At 43.4% G+C, this 16,293-nt stretch overlaps 1 protein-coding gene across 1 annotated transcript in view; it reads right to left on the bottom strand.

Moving 5' to 3' along the window:
• Positions 1-16,293, bottom strand: part of COL7A1 (collagen type VII alpha 1 chain) — a 262,626-nt gene that overhangs the window by 148,519 nt on the left and 97,814 nt on the right. The window contains exons 23-29 of the mRNA XM_040360996.1: positions 15,567-15,689; positions 12,481-12,627; positions 12,239-12,367; positions 10,501-10,647; positions 6,871-7,007; positions 4,982-5,108; positions 1,837-1,980 (exon numbers count right to left, since the gene is read on the bottom strand). Of these exons, the coding sequence (XP_040216930.1) occupies positions 1,837-1,980; positions 4,982-5,108; positions 6,871-7,007; positions 10,501-10,647; positions 12,239-12,367; positions 12,481-12,627; positions 15,567-15,689 (954 nt within the window). The remainder of the gene's footprint in view (positions 1-1,836; positions 1,981-4,981; positions 5,109-6,870; positions 7,008-10,500; positions 10,648-12,238; positions 12,368-12,480; positions 12,628-15,566; positions 15,690-16,293) is intronic.

Here is a 16,293-nt window from a genome sequence, read left to right as displayed (position 1 = left end):
GCACATGAAGTCTGTCTTCTGGTCAGGTAGGTCAGTGTATGTATGTCAGGTAGGTCTATGTATGTCAGCCACTAAAAAATAAAAAGTCAGCCACTCACAAGAGAGTAAAGGAACAGCACTTTGTATATCATAGTGGTCCCGCTCTGTAAACCCATGGTCAGACCCGATGCACCCACATCTATATGTGCCCTGCTGGCAGCCTGTGTAGATGGTATCCAGCATAAGCAGCTCAGTCCAGGCAGTGGAGGACGCTGACACCTCGGGGGTGACGTCACTTCCTGAAGAGGAGGCGGCTTTGCGTTCAGAGCATGCATGCTCCTTCTTCAGGTCAAACCTTTGATCGCCCCGGATTTTTAACCCCTTACCAGCCAGTGTCATTAGTACAGTGACAGTGCATATTTTTTTAGCACTGATCACTGTATTAGTATCACTGGTTCATGCAAAATGTCAAAAGTGTCAGTTATTGTCAGATTGTTCACCGCAATATCGCAGTCCTGCTATAAGTCGCTGGGACAGAGCGGCTGTGTCCATGCAGTCGCTGTTTCCCAATAGACAATGGGGTAGTTTCAGAGAGATGTGCTTAACTTTGCGGCGGCGTAGCTTAGCCTGTTTAGGCTACGCCGCCGTAAGTTAGCGAGGCAAGTACTTGATTCTCAAAGTACTTGCCTGCTAAGTTACGGCGGCGTAGCCTAAAGCGGGCGGGCGTAAGGGCGCCTAATTCAAATGTGTCTAAGGGGGCGTGTTTTATGTTAATGGGGCTTGACCTGACGTTTTTTTTACTGCGCATGCGCCGTGCGCCTACATTTCTCAGTATGCATTGCGGCTACGTCCGCCGCACGGGCCTATTGATTTCGACGTGGACGTAAATCCCTATTCACGGACGACTTACGCAAACGACGTAAAAATTTCGAATTTCGACGCGGGAACGGCGGCCATACTTAACATTACTATTCCATCTATTTGATGGAATAACTTTAGGCCTGTAATGCGTTACGTAAATGGCGTAAAAGTACTGCGTCGGCCGGGGCGTACGTTCGTGAATCGGCGTATCTACTAATTTGCATATTCTACGCCGACCGCAATGGAAGCGCCACCTAGTGGCCAGCCTCAATATTGCAACCTAAGATAGGACGGCGCAAGCCGTCCTATCTTAGATATGTTTAAGCGTATCTCTGTTTGAGAATACACTTAAACATAAGTCGGCGTAGATTCTGAGTTAGGTCGGCTTATCTACTGATAAGCCAGCCTAACTCTTACTGAATCTAGGGGAATGAATGGGACAGCTGGCGCAGGGATGCCCAGACAACCTGTGCATCTTAGTGCTGGTTAAAAACGGCACTGCACGGGCGCATGTAATCGCCCCATGTGAATGAGGCCTTTCTCTGCACTACAAACAGCCGAACAGAGCAGTGGGGAGCAAAGGGAAGGCGAGCATATAGAGCTGGTAGGGGCCGCCATTAATGCGGACACATGTTTTTGCTTTGCCTTGAAGTAACGTTCTTGACAACCAACTGCAGGAGCCAAGTGTGGAGGTTTCCAATGTTGACTTGAAGGTTTATAACCACAGCACTTGTCTTCCTACCGCTGAAAAAAGTTAAATTCAATCAATTCTGATCCTAGAGTAGGTACAGCAGGATGAATTCCCAAGTCTGCATCTACTTGTTGGGAATTGATTGTTAATGTCCCACAAAGGGAACTTATAGATAACAAGAAGACTGAAACAAAAAGTGGCCATGACTTGGTATTGGAGAATTTTTTAGGGGGACAGCAGAAGACTTCTTCATAGATGAAACAAAAGTGAAGACGGGCATTTTTAGGTAATATAGAATTCCTCACCGGCAGCCCTGATAGCGCTCGATGCCTGCGACACGTCATCCGAGGACGGTCCGTCCGCCAAAAGTACCAGAACCCCGGGCACGTTCTGTCTCCTCCCATACACCGTGGAGAACAAAAAGTTCCTGGCAAAGTCTAGGGCTCCACCTGGAGATTAAATGTAAGATACAGAAATAACCGATACATGATGTTCCATACTCTACATGGAATAACAACTAGACATGTGCATTGCAGAAAAATATGTTGGTTTTCATTTTATATGTTCTTTGTTTTTTTTCGGAAATTATAAAATTCTAAAATTTGGAAATTCGTAATTCATAAATTTGAAAATTCGTAAATTCTAAGATTCGTAAATTCTAAAATTCAGAAATTCCGAATTCAGAAATTCGTAAATTGAATTTTCGAATTTACAAATTCCGAATTTCCCAATTTTCAAATTTATGAATTCCGAATTTAAGAATTTTAGAATTTCCAAAATTTTGAATTTTTGAATTTCCAAAATTTGCAAATTCTAAAATCCGAAAATAAGAAAGGAAAATCTGAAAATTTGAAAGAACGAAAAAAAAAAAAAAAGGAATTAACTAATAATAACTAACTAATAAATGATAGGTATTGGAATTTCCTTTAAATTTGGCTGTTAGTGAACGTAATGAATACAAATTTATTGAACGAAATAATAATAAATAATAATATGTTTTTATTATTACAATTATTATTGTTATCTATTATTATTAAAGTGGAGTTCCACCCGTTTTTTTTTCTTTGCACTAAAAATCCTAAAAAAAAAAAAAAAAATTGGATATTTTTTTTTTTTTATACTCACCTGAAAGGGCTGTTGCTATGCGGAAGTAGCTCTTCTGCCTCTTCTTCCACCGCGGAGGATTTTCAGGCTCGTCCTACGTTGCTGTGTCTTCTTGTGAATGAGCCGCGCTGCCTTCTGGGAATTGTGTGTATCCAGGGAGGCAGCCACCCATTCACAAAGCGCCGTGCGAGTCGCGCATGCGCAGTAGGATATGGGCACTACCTGTTTCCCTTAGTAAGGATGGAGGCGCCAGGACGGACATCGCGGGCGACTAGGACAGGTAAGCGTCCTTATTAAAAGTCAGCAGCTACACTGTAAGTAGCTGCTGACTTAAAAAAAAAATCGCAGGTGGAATACGGCTTTAATTAGTTACATTCCATTCGTTTAGATGCGGCATTTGTTATTTCGGATAATTCGGATACATTTTTATTCGTTACGTTCACTAACAGCCAAATTTGAAAGGAAATTCCAAAACCTATAATTTAATGGTCAGTTAAGTTTTTATTAGTTCAGATTTAGTTCAGATAGTTTCAGATTTTTGAATTTTCAGGTTTTAGAATTTTAGAATTTTCGTTCTTATTTTTGTTCTTCAGAATTTTTCGGATTTTCATTCTTTTTTTTGGATTTCCAAATTTTTGGATTTTCGAATTTCAAAATTTTCGAATTTAGAATTTCCAAATGTCAAATTGCTGAAAAATTTGTTTGTTTTCATTTAATTTGTTTTTTTTATTTATTTTTGCTTGTTTTTTTGTTTTTGGGGTCATTCGCTATGATCGCATATCGTAAATTCAAACAATTCGTAAATTCGTAGATTTGAAAATTCGCAAATCCAAAAATAAGAAAGAAAATAAAAAAAAATAAAAAGAATAACAAACTAATAATAATTAACTATTAAATTGTAGGTATTAGAATTTCCTTTCAAATTTGGCTGTTAGTGAACGTAACGAATCCGAAGTTTCAAATGATCTGAAATAACGAATGATGCATCTAAACAAATGAAATGGAACAAATTATCAATAAATAATAATAATAATAATAATAAAAAGTTCTTATTATTATTATTGCCATTTATTATTATTAATTAGTTACGTTCCATACGTTTAGCTACGGCATTCGTTATTACGGATAATTCGGAAATTTGGATAAATTTGTATTTGTTACATTCACTAACAGCCAAATTTGAAAGGAAATTCCAATACCTATAATTTAATGGTCAGTAATACTCAAGTTATTATTAGTTCAGATAGTTTCAGCTTTTCGAATTTTCAGGTTTTTGAATTTTTGAATTTTCGTTCTTATTTTTGTTCTTCTGAATTTTCGGATTTTCATTCTTTTTTTTGGATTTCCAATGGTTTTAATGGTTAGTAATAGTCAAGTTATTATTAGTTAGTTATTATTTCATATTTTCAAAGTTTTGGGTTTTCGGATTTCCGAATGTGCACATTTTTGAATATTTAAATCTACGCATATTTTCAAAAATTCGGAAAACGAGTTTTTGTTAAATCAGATATTTCAGAATGAACGAATTTGTCAAAAGTCGTTAAAAAAATTATAATTTGGAACAAAACGAATTGCACATGTCTAGTTCCAACTCAGGGACAGTCTCTCAAAATCCGGGACAGTCCCTCGAAATCCGAAAATTCCAAAATAAATAAATAAAAGGAAATAACTAATAATAACTAATAAATTATAGGTATTGGAATTTCCTTTAAATTTGCCTGTTAGTGAACGTAACAAATACGAATTTATTGAACGAAATAATAATAAATAATAATAATAATATGTTTTTATTACTATTATTATTATTATTGTTATTTATTATTATTAATTCTTTACGTTCCATTTGTTTAGATACGGCATTCGTTTTTTCGGATAATTCGTAACTTTGAATAAATTCGCATTTGTTACATTCACTAACAGCCAAATTTGAAAGGCAATTCCAATACCTATAATTTACTGGTTAGTAATAGTTATTACTAGTTATGATTATTAGTTAGTTATTATTTCAGATTTTCAAATTTTTGGGTTTTCGGATTTCGGAATTAGCAAATCTTTGAATATTCAAATTTACGAATATTTAAAAAAATTCGGAAAACGGGTTTTTGTTAAATCGGATATTTCAGAATTAACGAATTTGTCAAAAATAATAATTTGGAACAAAACTAATTGCACATGTCTAGTTCCAACTCAGGGACACTCCCTTGGAATCCGGGACAGTCCCTCAAAATCCGGGACAGTCCCTCGAAATCCGGGACACTCCCTCGAAATCTGGGACACTCCCTCGAAATCAAATGTTGAGTTTACATTTAAGTTGCTTCCGTAAAAAAATGTTGGGCTAATTCTTACCGATAGCAGTTCCACTTGGATCGGTAAAAGGAATGTTTTGGACTTGCTGTAGGACTGTTCTGAGCTCGCTGGATCTGTTGAGTAGCACAGAGGGCCTCTGCCGGAAGCTGTAAGCGCCCACAGACACCTATCGGAAAATAATGGCACATTAAAAGATTGGAACAATTTTATAGACCAGAAAATGAGGACGGTGTAGAAATACACAGCCAGCAAGTGACAGGACAAGCTTCAACTTTATCAATATCTAAGAAATCTCTAAGAAGTTTTAGTAATAAGGAAAACCTCTAGGTGGTGCTGTATGATTGTTTAACAAAAAAAAAAAAGAAATCTGTAAGAAGGGTGAACTCCGGCCTTCCCTTCAGTCTTGCACAGTTGTGCAGACTCCTCTCCTGGCATTTTGATATTTGCATAACTCCTCCCAAGAGCCAGCCCATGTACAGCCATGTACAGCACCAGGAGAGGACTGACAACTCATGGGGCCCCCGGGCAACAGAAGATTATGGGGCCCCCGGGCAATAGAAGATTATGGGGCCCCCGGGCAATAGGAGATTATGGGGCCACACAGTACACACACACACACATACAGTATACATACACAGTATACACACAATATACACACACAGTATACACTGTATATACACACACAGTATATACACACACAGTATACATACACTGTATATACACACACACACACACACACACACACACACTATACATACACAGTATATACACACACACACACACACTATACATACACAGTATATACACACACACACACACACAGTATACATACACAGTATACACACACACAGTATACACAGACACAGTATATACACACACACAGTATATACACACACAGTATATACACACACAGTATACATACACTGTATATACACACACACTATACATACACAGTATATACACACACACACACACACAGTATACTTACACAGTATACACACACAGTATACACACACACACACAGTATACTTACACAGTATACACACACAGTATACACACACACAGTATACATACACAGTATACACACACACACACACACACACACACACACACACAGTATACACAGACAGTATACACACACACACACACACACAGTATATACACACACAGTATACATACACATTATACACACACAGTATACACACACAGTACACACACACACACAGTATACATACACAGTATACACACACAGTACACACACACACACAGTATACATACACAGTATACACACACGCAGTATATACACACACAGTATATACACACACACAGTATACATACACAGTATACACACACAGTATACACACACATACACACAGTATACACACACAGTATACACATACACACACAGTATACACACACAGTATACACACACAATATACACACACACACAGAATACACATACACACACTGAAAAGGTACTGGAGAGGCGGGGCAGCTATAATCCTGGGATTTTTTTTAAAAAAAACACAGATTTTTACATACTGTCCCTGGTTTTACTGAGGCTGGCAACCCTGATGGGGCCCCCTCGTAGCAAGGGGCCCTCGGGCAGTGCCCGAATGGTCAGTCCGCCCCTGTACAGCACCCTGCTAGCCCCTCCCATTAGACATGATCTGCCTGCATTGTATAGAGAAACGCAGAGACCAAATGACATCTCTCGGTCTAAAATAAGGTCTGTAATAAAAATAGAAGGATTTTATTAAACTATTTCATTGGCATCTTGATGAGAAGGGAAAGGAGGAACTGGGGAATAAAAATGCAGATTAAACTTCAGCTTGTAAACCTAACTTTTTCTTATGAGATTTGGATGGATGTGGGCAGAGTTAGATGATATGTCGGGTTTATCTTGTAAAATGTCGGCTGTCAGTTACCTGAGTGGCATTTGATCCAAGCGGTCCAACTGAGGAGATCACTTGAGAAAGGAATCTTTTAATTGCCTCTTCGTTAAACTGGTTGTCCTGTGTGGTGTGCACCAAGAAGACGATGTCCAACCTTCCATTTCCACAAACTGTACAAGAAACGGGTCATTAGTTAGAAGATTTCACGTTATCCGGTACAAAGTCTCAGCTACTTCTACCACCTGGAGACTCTATTAATGAGATCTACGGGTGAGTTGCTGGGTCTGTACAGCTGCTGTGCCCATTATTAGGGGGTCCCACCATCCCTGTGCTGAATTCCTGGGTCTGTACAGCTGCTGTACCCATCATGAGAGGTTCTCACCATCTCTGTGCTGACTTTCCTGCTGTGCCCGTTATAAAGGGTTCCCACCATCCCTATGCTGGTGTTTTTTTCTTTTGGGGAGGGGGGCAAACAGAAGGAGACAGTCTGGACATCAAAGCCCCGCACTTACCACATCTAGGAAGCTGGCGGGCAGCGTGTGCGACAGCTTTTTTCCTCCTCCTGTGGTGTGGATCACATCTGCTTCCACCGTGCATTCCCCCCTCCTCCTCCTAGGTGTCCAATAGGATCACCTGTTCATTCAGCCAATTGGGAAACGGGTATCAGACCCCCCTTCTCCTCCCTTCTTCCCCCTTCTCCTCCCTTCTCCCCTCTTCTCCCCTCATCTCCTCCCTTCTCCCCCCGTCTCCCCCCTTCTTCTCCCTTCTCCCCCCTTCTCTCCCCCCTTCTCCTCCCTTCTCCCCTCTTCTCCCCCCTTCTCACCCATTCTCCTCCCTTTTCCCCTCTTCTCCCCTCGTCTCCTCCCTTCTTCCCCCTTCTCCCCCCCTTATCCTCCCTTCTCCCCTCTTCTCCCCCCTTCTTCCCTCTTCTCCCCTCTTCTCCCCCCTCCTCACCCCTTCTCCCCTCTTCTCCCCTTTTCTCCCCTCTTCCCCCCCTTATCCTCCCTTCTCCCCCATTCTCCTCCCTTCTCCCCTCTTCTCCCCCCTTCTCACCCCTTCTCCCCCCCTTCTCCCCTTTTCTCCCCTCTTCTCCCCCCTCCTCACCCCTTCTCCCCTCTTCTCCCCTCTTCTCCTCCCTTCTCCCCTCGTCTCCTCCCTTCTTCCCCCTTCTCCTCCCTTCTCCCCCCTTCTCCCCCCTTCTCCTCCCTTCTCCCTCTCTTCTCCTTCCCTTCTCCTCCCTTCTGCCCCCTTCTCCCCCTTCTCCTCCCTTCTCCCCCCTTCTCTCACCTTCTCCTCCCTTCTCCCCCCTTCTCTCACCTTCTCCTCCCTTCTCCCTTCTTCTCCTCCCTTCTCCTCCTTTCTCTCACCTTCTCCTCCCTTCTCCCCCCTTCTCCCACCTTCTCCTCCCTTCTTCCCCCTTCTCCTCCCTTCTCCCCTCTTCTCCCCTCATCTCCTCCCTTCTCCCCCCGTCTCCCCCCTTCTTCTCCCTTCTCCCCCCTTCTCTCCCCCCTTCTCCTCCCTTCTCCCCTCTTCTCCCCCCTTCTCACCCATTCTCCTCCCTTTTCCCCTCTTCTCCCCTCGTCTCCTCCCTTCTTCCCCCTTCTCCCCCCCTTATCCTCCCTTCTCCCCTCTTCTCCCCCCTTCTTCCCTCTTCTCCCCTCTTCTCCCCCCTCCTCACCCCTTCTCCCCTCTTCTCCCCTTTTCTCCCCTCTTCCCCCCCCTTATCCTCCCTTCTCCCCCATTCTCCTCCCTTTTCCCCTCTTCTCCCCCCTTCTCACCCCCTTCTCCCCTTTTCTCCCCTCTTCTCCCCCCTCCTCACCCCTTCTCCCCTCTTCTCCCCTCTTCTCCTCCCTTCTCCCCTCGTCTCCTCCCTTCTTCCCCCTTCTCCTCCCTTCTCCCCCCTTCTCCCCCCTTCTCCTCCCTTCTCCCTCTCTTCTCCTTCCCTTCTCCTCCCTTCTGCCCCCTTCTCCCCCTTCTCCTCCCTTCTCCCCCCTTCTCTCACCTTCTCCTCCCTTCTCCCCCCTTCTCTCACCTTCTCCTCCCTTCTCCCTTCTTCTCCTCCCTTCTCCTCCTTTCTCTCACCTTCTCCTCCCTTCTCCCCCCTTCTCCCACCTTCTCCTCCCTTCTCCCACCTTCTCCTCCCTTCTCCCCTCTTCTCCCCTCATCTCCTCTCTTGTCCCCCCTTCTCCTCCCTTCTCCCCCTTCTCCTCTCTTCTCCCCCCGTCTCCTCCCTTCTCCCCCCTTCTCCCCTCTTCTCCTCCCTTCTCCTCCCTTCTCTCACCTTCTCCTCCCTTCTCCTCCCTTCTCTCACCTTCTCCTCCCTTCTCCCCCCTTCTCCTCCCTTCTCCTTCCTTCTCCCCCCGTCTCCTCCCTTCTCCCCCCTTCTCCCCTCTTCTCCTCCCTTCTCCCTCCCTTCTCCCTCCCTTCTCCTTCCCTTCTCCCTCCCTTCTCCCCCTTCTCCTCCCTTCTCCCCCCTTCTCTCACCTTCTCCCCCTTCTCTCACCTTCTCCTCCCTTCTCCCTTCTTCTCCTCCCTTCTCCCTTCTTCTCCTCCCTTCTCCCCCCTTCTCCTCCCTTCTCCCTCCCTTCTCCTCCCTTCTTCCCCCTTCTCCCCCCTTCTCCTCCCTTCTCCCCCTTCTCCTCCCTTCTCTCTCCTTCTCCTCCCTTCTCCCCCCTTCTCCTCCCTTCTCCCCCTTCTCCTCCCTTCTCCCCTCGTCTCCTCCCTTCTCCTCCCTTCTCCCCCCTTCTCCCTGCCTTCTCCTCCCTTCTCCTCCCTTCTCCCCCCTTCTCCCTGCCTTCTCCTCCCTTCTCCGCTCTTCTCCTCCCCTTTTTCTCCCTTCTCCTCCCCTTTTTCTCCCTTCTCCCCCCTTCTTCTCCCCCCCTTCTCCCACCTCCCCCCTTCTCCTCCCTTCTCCCCTCACCTCCTCCCTTCTCCTCCCTTCTCCTCCCTTCTCCTTCCTTCTCCCCCCTTCTCATCCCTTCTCCTCCCTTCTCTCACCTTCTCCCCCCTTCTCCTCCCTTCTCCTTCCTTCTTCCCCTTCTCCTCCCTTCACCTCCCTTCTCCCCTCTTCTCCCCCCCTTCTCCCCTCTTCTCCCCCCCTTCTCCTCCCTTCTCCCCTCCTTCTCCCCCCCTCTCCTCCCTTCTCCCCCCTTCTCCTCCCTTCTCCTGGAAATATGATGTTATAGGAAGCCCATTAAAATGACCAAATTTTTTTGCTACAGTTAAGTATTTATTATGGGCATTGTCCCTCCCCCAGCCTGTGACTGGACAGTGAAAAGAGAAATAAAAGATTGATAAGCTCATCCCTCTCTCCTCCTATCAGCGTGTTTCTTTTTGTCACATGAGCACCGCAGCACAACTGATTGGCTCCTTGTGCTGCTTTCATCTCTTTAATTTTGAGCTCTGCTGTACAGATGCTGAAACCAAGTCTAATTCAGCTATTTGTATTTAAAAGCAATACATTTAATGATGTAATGATTGAATATAGAGCTGTAGTACGGGACGGTGCACCTAGCGGTACTAACATTTAGGGAAGGATCTACCCAGGGACAAATGCCCTAAATGCAAGACGTCCGGCATTGCTAAATGCCAGAGCCCCGTGCACCGGGGGTAAACGCCCATTGTACATGGGGACTAAGCCATAAAATTAGACATCAGACTTACGGGTGTTTGCCAATGTAGTTGCAGCTTCGCCTTCCTGGCTCCCAGATAATGAGGCCACACGAAATTGATAGCGAGCACCAGATATTAAGTTGTCAAGGTCATAAAATATCACATCTCCGGACACCGAGCGGCTCGTTTCCGGACCTCCTGTAAGAAATATTTTACAAAGCTTATAAATGGAGAAAAGTTTATAATCTATGCAAGTGGTTGTTGCTCTAAATAGGACAACCCTCTAACACATAGGGAGGAACCCATGTATAAAAACCCAAACCACATCCACACAGTTCCAACAAAACTAGCTGTATTCTGCATTATATAATTATATTGTAAGCGCCATCTAGTGCCCATAATGCAGTATGCAGAAATGTGGAAATTCGAAAAAAATCTGAAATTCGAAAGCCCGAAAATCTGAAATAATAACTAATTAATAATAACTTAACTATTACCAACTATTATAGGTATTGAAAAATCCTTTCAAATTTGGCTGTTAGTAAACGTAACGAATATGAATGCTGCATCTAAACAAATGGAGAGAAACAAATTAATAACAAATAATAATAATAAAACGTTTTTATTATTATTATTGTAATTTATTATTATTACTTTGTTACATTCCATTTGTTTAGATGCTGCATTCATTATTTTGAAAACTTCAGATAAATTTGCATTCGTTATGTTCGCTAACATCCAAATTTGAAAGGAAATTACAATAGCTATAATTTAATACCTAGTAACATCGGTGTGCGCAGCCTATAGCATTAGGGTGTGCACCCCAAAGCTCAAACATATTTGCATGTGTATATACAGTATACTGATGGTGTCAGTAGGGAAGTGGACAGTGTCAGTAGTTTTTTATTTTTAGCTTTGGTGAAATATCAGGGGTCTATTTCAGTGCGTTACTGCACGCTTAACGCAGTATATTTCTGTGCATTACTGCATGTTCAACGCAGTATATTCCAGTGTGTTACTGCACGTTTAATGCAGCATATTTCTGTGCATTAGTGCACGTTTAACGTTGTATATTTCTGTGAGTTATGTGCCGTTTAATGCTGTATTTTTCTGTGCGTTAGTGCAGGTTTAACTCAGTAGAATTCGGGACAATCTGCACCACACAGGGTGATTAGGGTGTGCCCAGGCACACCTGGCACACCCTGTGCGCACGCCTATGGCTAGTAATATGTAAATTATTATTTCAGATTTTTCCATTTTGGGGTTTTTCGAATTTCCGTTTTTTATTTCAAATTTCTGATTTTTTCGAATCTCCGAATTTCCAATTTTTTTTACGAATCTCAGAATTTCAGATTTTTTTTCATTTAGGATTCTGTTTGAATTTTCGAATTTTCTCTTTTGAATCTCCAAATTTCCTATTTTTTTTTAATTTCTGACTTTCTTTTTCGAATTTCCAATGTTTTCCGAATTTTCTTTTTTCTTTTTTCGAATTTCAGATTTTTTTCGTATTTACAAATTTTTACGAATTTCTGTTTTTTTTTTTTCGAATTTCTGTTTTTTTTTTCGGATTTTTTTCGAATGTACAATTTTTTTTTAATTTACACATTTTCAAATATTCGAATTAATGAATTAACAAATTTGTTGAAATTTGTTAAAAAACTAAATTGGAACGAAACGAATTGCACACTACTACTTATTGTAGCCTTGAGAGATTGAATCAGTTCTGCCAGTAAAATATTTTCGTTCAAACTAGATTTTTTTCTAAAACTCGAAAGAAAAATGTCCTTACCATCCACCCGCCTCCAGTAAATCCGATAGCCAGTGCTTCCAGGAACCACCGACCATGTCAGCCTAACCCGTTGGCGTGTTACGTCTATCACCCGGAGGTCTCTGACGGGGTTTACATCGGGTAAGTCCGCTGAGCCGGGAAAAAGATACAAACAAAGTGTTTTATGTTAAATGTGGAGAATTCTTTACTCTTTTAGGAAGTCATGGAGTTTCTGTTTCCCACCAAGAGGAGATACTACTTACGTGTTGTGACACTCGTGCTGACCGCTTGTCCCTGCCGGCTGCCCACCAGTGCCCTGACTTTCACAGTGTATCGCAAACCCGGGGTCAGGTTGATCAGCTCAAAGGAATTGGTATTTCCTGGCACCTCCCTGGTTTGCTCCGGACCACCTAGTGATGCAACAGGCAGGCATTTCAGTACGGAGACATGGCGTCACTGCTTATCGATTATTATTTTTTTTTTATTTCTAAAAGTTTGTTTGGTCCTTGCATTTAAAAAAATTTCATGAAAGCACTTTTCACCCTCTACACCAGGAATCCTCAAACTACGTTCCTCAAGAACTACACATCCCACAAGTCAACTCTGACATTCAAAGACATGACTCGGCATGATGGGAATTGTAGTTTCTGAACAACTGGAGGGCCAAAGTTTGAAGAGCCCTGATCTACACCAACCTTTCTCAACAAGGGTTCCATGAAATCCCCGGGTTCCACCAGAGGGGGTCCTTGTGTAACTAACAACTTCTGCTTCTCAGACAAGTAACTACTGATTCTTTTTTAGCTTTTTCTGTAAGGGGGAGGGGGGGGGGGTCATTCTTCCTATTTTCCGAAGGGATTCCGCTCAAGCATGGCTTGCATACACACGGTCACACAAAAGCTTTCTGAACTTTCGACCGTCAAGAACGCGGTGACGTACAACACTACGAGAAGGCGAGAAAAATAAGTTCAATGCTTCCGTCTAAAAAATTGAGAACCTGCTCTCTATTTAAGTCCGTCGGAAATTCCGTCAGAAAAAGTCAGATGGGGCATACACACGGTCGGAATATCCGACGAAAAGCTCCGATCTGACTTTTTTCATCGGAAATTCTGACCGTGTATATACGGCATAAGGAACATTCTTCCCACTGACCACCAATGTAAGGAGTATTCTTCCAACTGACCACCAATGTAAGGAACATTCTTCCCACTGATCACCAATGTAAGAAACATTCTTCCCACTGACCAGAAAAAAAAGGAGCATTCTTCCCTCTGACCACCAGTGTAAAGGGGCTCCTCTTGCACTCGCAAGGGTTTTTTCTGCCACTAACCACCCAAGAAAGGGGGTCCTTCTACCACTGACCACCAAAGTAAGAAGCATTCTGCCCTCTGACTGCCAGTGTAAAGCGGTCTTTCTTCCACTGACCAGAAATGTAAGGAACATTCATCCCACTGATCACCAAAGTAAGGAACATTCTTCTCACTGATCACCAATGTAAGGAACATTCTTCTCACTGATCACCAATGTAAGGAACATTCTTCCCACTGATCACCAATGTAAGGAACATTCTTCCCACTGATCACCAATGTAAGGGACATTCTTCCCACTGATCACCAATGTAAGGGACATTCTTCTCACTGATCACCAATGTAAGGAACATTCTTCCCACTGATCACCAATGTAAGGGACATTCTTCTCACTGATCACCAATGTAAGGGACATTCTTCCCACTGATCACCAATGTAAGGGACATTCTTCCCACTGATCACCAATGTAAGGAACATTCTTCCCACTGATCACCAATGTAAGGGACATTCTTCCCACTGATCACCAATGTAAGGAACATTCTTCCCACTGATCACCAATGTAAGGAACATTCTTCTCACTGATCACCAATGTACGGAACATTCTTCCCACTGATCACCAATGTAAGGGACATTCTTCTCACTGATCACCAATGTAAGGAACATTCTTCCCACTGATCACCAATGTAAGGAACATTCTTCCCACTGATCACCAATGTAAGGGACATTCTTCCCACTGATCACCAATGTAAGGAACATTCTTCTCACTGGTCACCAATGTAAGGGACATTCTTCCCACTGATCACCAATGTAAGGAACATTCTTCCCACTGATCACCAATGTAAGGGACATTCTTCTCACTGATCACCAATGTAAGGAACATTCTTCCCACTGATCACTAATGTAAGGAACATTCTTCCCACTGATCACCAATGTAAGGGACATTCTTCCCACTGATCACCAATGTAAGGAACATTCTTCTCACTGGTCACCAATGTAAGGGACATTCTTCCCACTGATCACCAATGTAAGGAACATTCTTCCCACTGATCACCAATGTAAGGAACATTCTTCCCACTGATCACCAATGTAAGGAACATTCTTCCCACTGATCACCAATGTAAGGAACATTCTTCCCACTGATCACCAATGTAAGGGACATTCTTCTCACTGATCACCAATGTAAGGAACATTCTTCCCACTGATCACCAATGTAAGGAACATTCTTCCCACTGATCACCAATGTAAGGGACATTCTTCCCACTGATCACCAATGTAAGGAGCATTCTTCTCACTGATCACCAATGTAAGGAACATTCTTCCCACTGATCACCAATGTAAGGGGCATTCTTCTCACTGACCACCAATGTAAGGAACATTCTTCCCACTGACCACCAATGTAAGGAACATTCTTCTCACTGATCACCAATGTAAGGAGCATTCTTCCCACCCGTGTAATGGGGCCCTTCTCCAACTTGTCCTGTTGCATTGGGTTCTTCTCCTCGCTTAACCTCAATGTAAGGGAATTCTTCTCTCTTTGACTTTCAATGTAAGGTGTTCCTTATACCACTGACAACCAATGTAAGAGGGCCTTTCTCCACTGCCCACCGATATGAAGGAACACTACAATCTTCCTGTGATGCTTTTATTTTCATTATTATCATTTATTTCATATAATTATTTTTACTGAAAATGTTTTTGTTGCGTAGGACACTTCTGGGTGACCTCCTATAGAACATGAGAGGAGTTCTGGGGTCGGGTGTTGTGATGCTTCCAGAAGCTGTACAGCAACCCTGCAAACCCAGCCCACCAGCCTACATTGCAAAGGAAAACACAGAGGCCCAGTGATGACATCACTGGGTCTAAAATAAGGGATGCAATGAAAACATTTTTTTTTATCCAAAACTTCTTTGACTTTCAAGTAGAAACATTCCAGCACTGCAAGGCAAGGTCCATGACAGAGGGGAAGGGAAGAACCAGGGGAGGCAAACAAAAGCAGATTAAATTTCAGCTTCATTGCGATAAGAAATATGGTCGATTATTTATACCGTCATCGGAGATCCATGAAACCCTGTAGGCTGTGGCTCCCTGAACACCGACCCATGTCACCCGTATAGTGTTCTGGCTCTCAAAGACCCGCAGACTTGTGACAGAGCCAACCTCCTGTTGTCCTAGGAGAAGACAGAGAATGAACAACGTATGACTCCAACTTGAGAAGGACACCGGGCCAAAAGCATTAATGTAGGACAATTGGCATATTAAAATATCAATGTTCTTCGAGTGTATGCACAGCCAACTATGTATTTTTTTGAGTTTTGCGTTTTGGAGTAGGAATGAACTAGAACCCCTTATATGTTTTTATAATTTTGTTTATTTCTGCACCTTAAAGAGGAGGTCCACCCAAATATTTTTCTTTTAAAAGCCAGCAGCTACTAATAGTGCAGCTGCTGTCTTTTAAAAAATGGACACTTACCTGTCCAGCGTGCCCGTGATGTCAGCAGCCGAGGCCGATTAATCGATCATCCTTCGGCTGCCCCCGCCGCCATCCTCGATGAGGGAATCAAGAAGTGAAGCGTTGCGTCTTCACTGCCCGGTTCCCTATTGCGCATGTGCGAGTAGCGCGTCACTCCCTTACTGGTCCCCGCTCTCTCCTGGAAACAGTGTGTTTCCCAGGAGACAGCGGGGGGGGGGGATAGTGATGTGACTCCCACGGGAGTCTATGCCTGGAAGTGGGTGCAAACACCTGGGGGGAGGGTTCCAAAAAGCGGAAGTTCC

This window comes from Rana temporaria, chromosome 7 (assembly GCF_905171775.1).
Source record: "Rana temporaria chromosome 7, aRanTem1.1, whole genome shotgun sequence".
In the NCBI taxonomy this organism is placed as follows: domain Eukaryota; kingdom Metazoa; phylum Chordata; class Amphibia; order Anura; family Ranidae; genus Rana; species Rana temporaria.
Note: the sequence above shows the minus strand (reverse complement) of the source record. Positions and strands in the feature narration are given on the sequence as shown.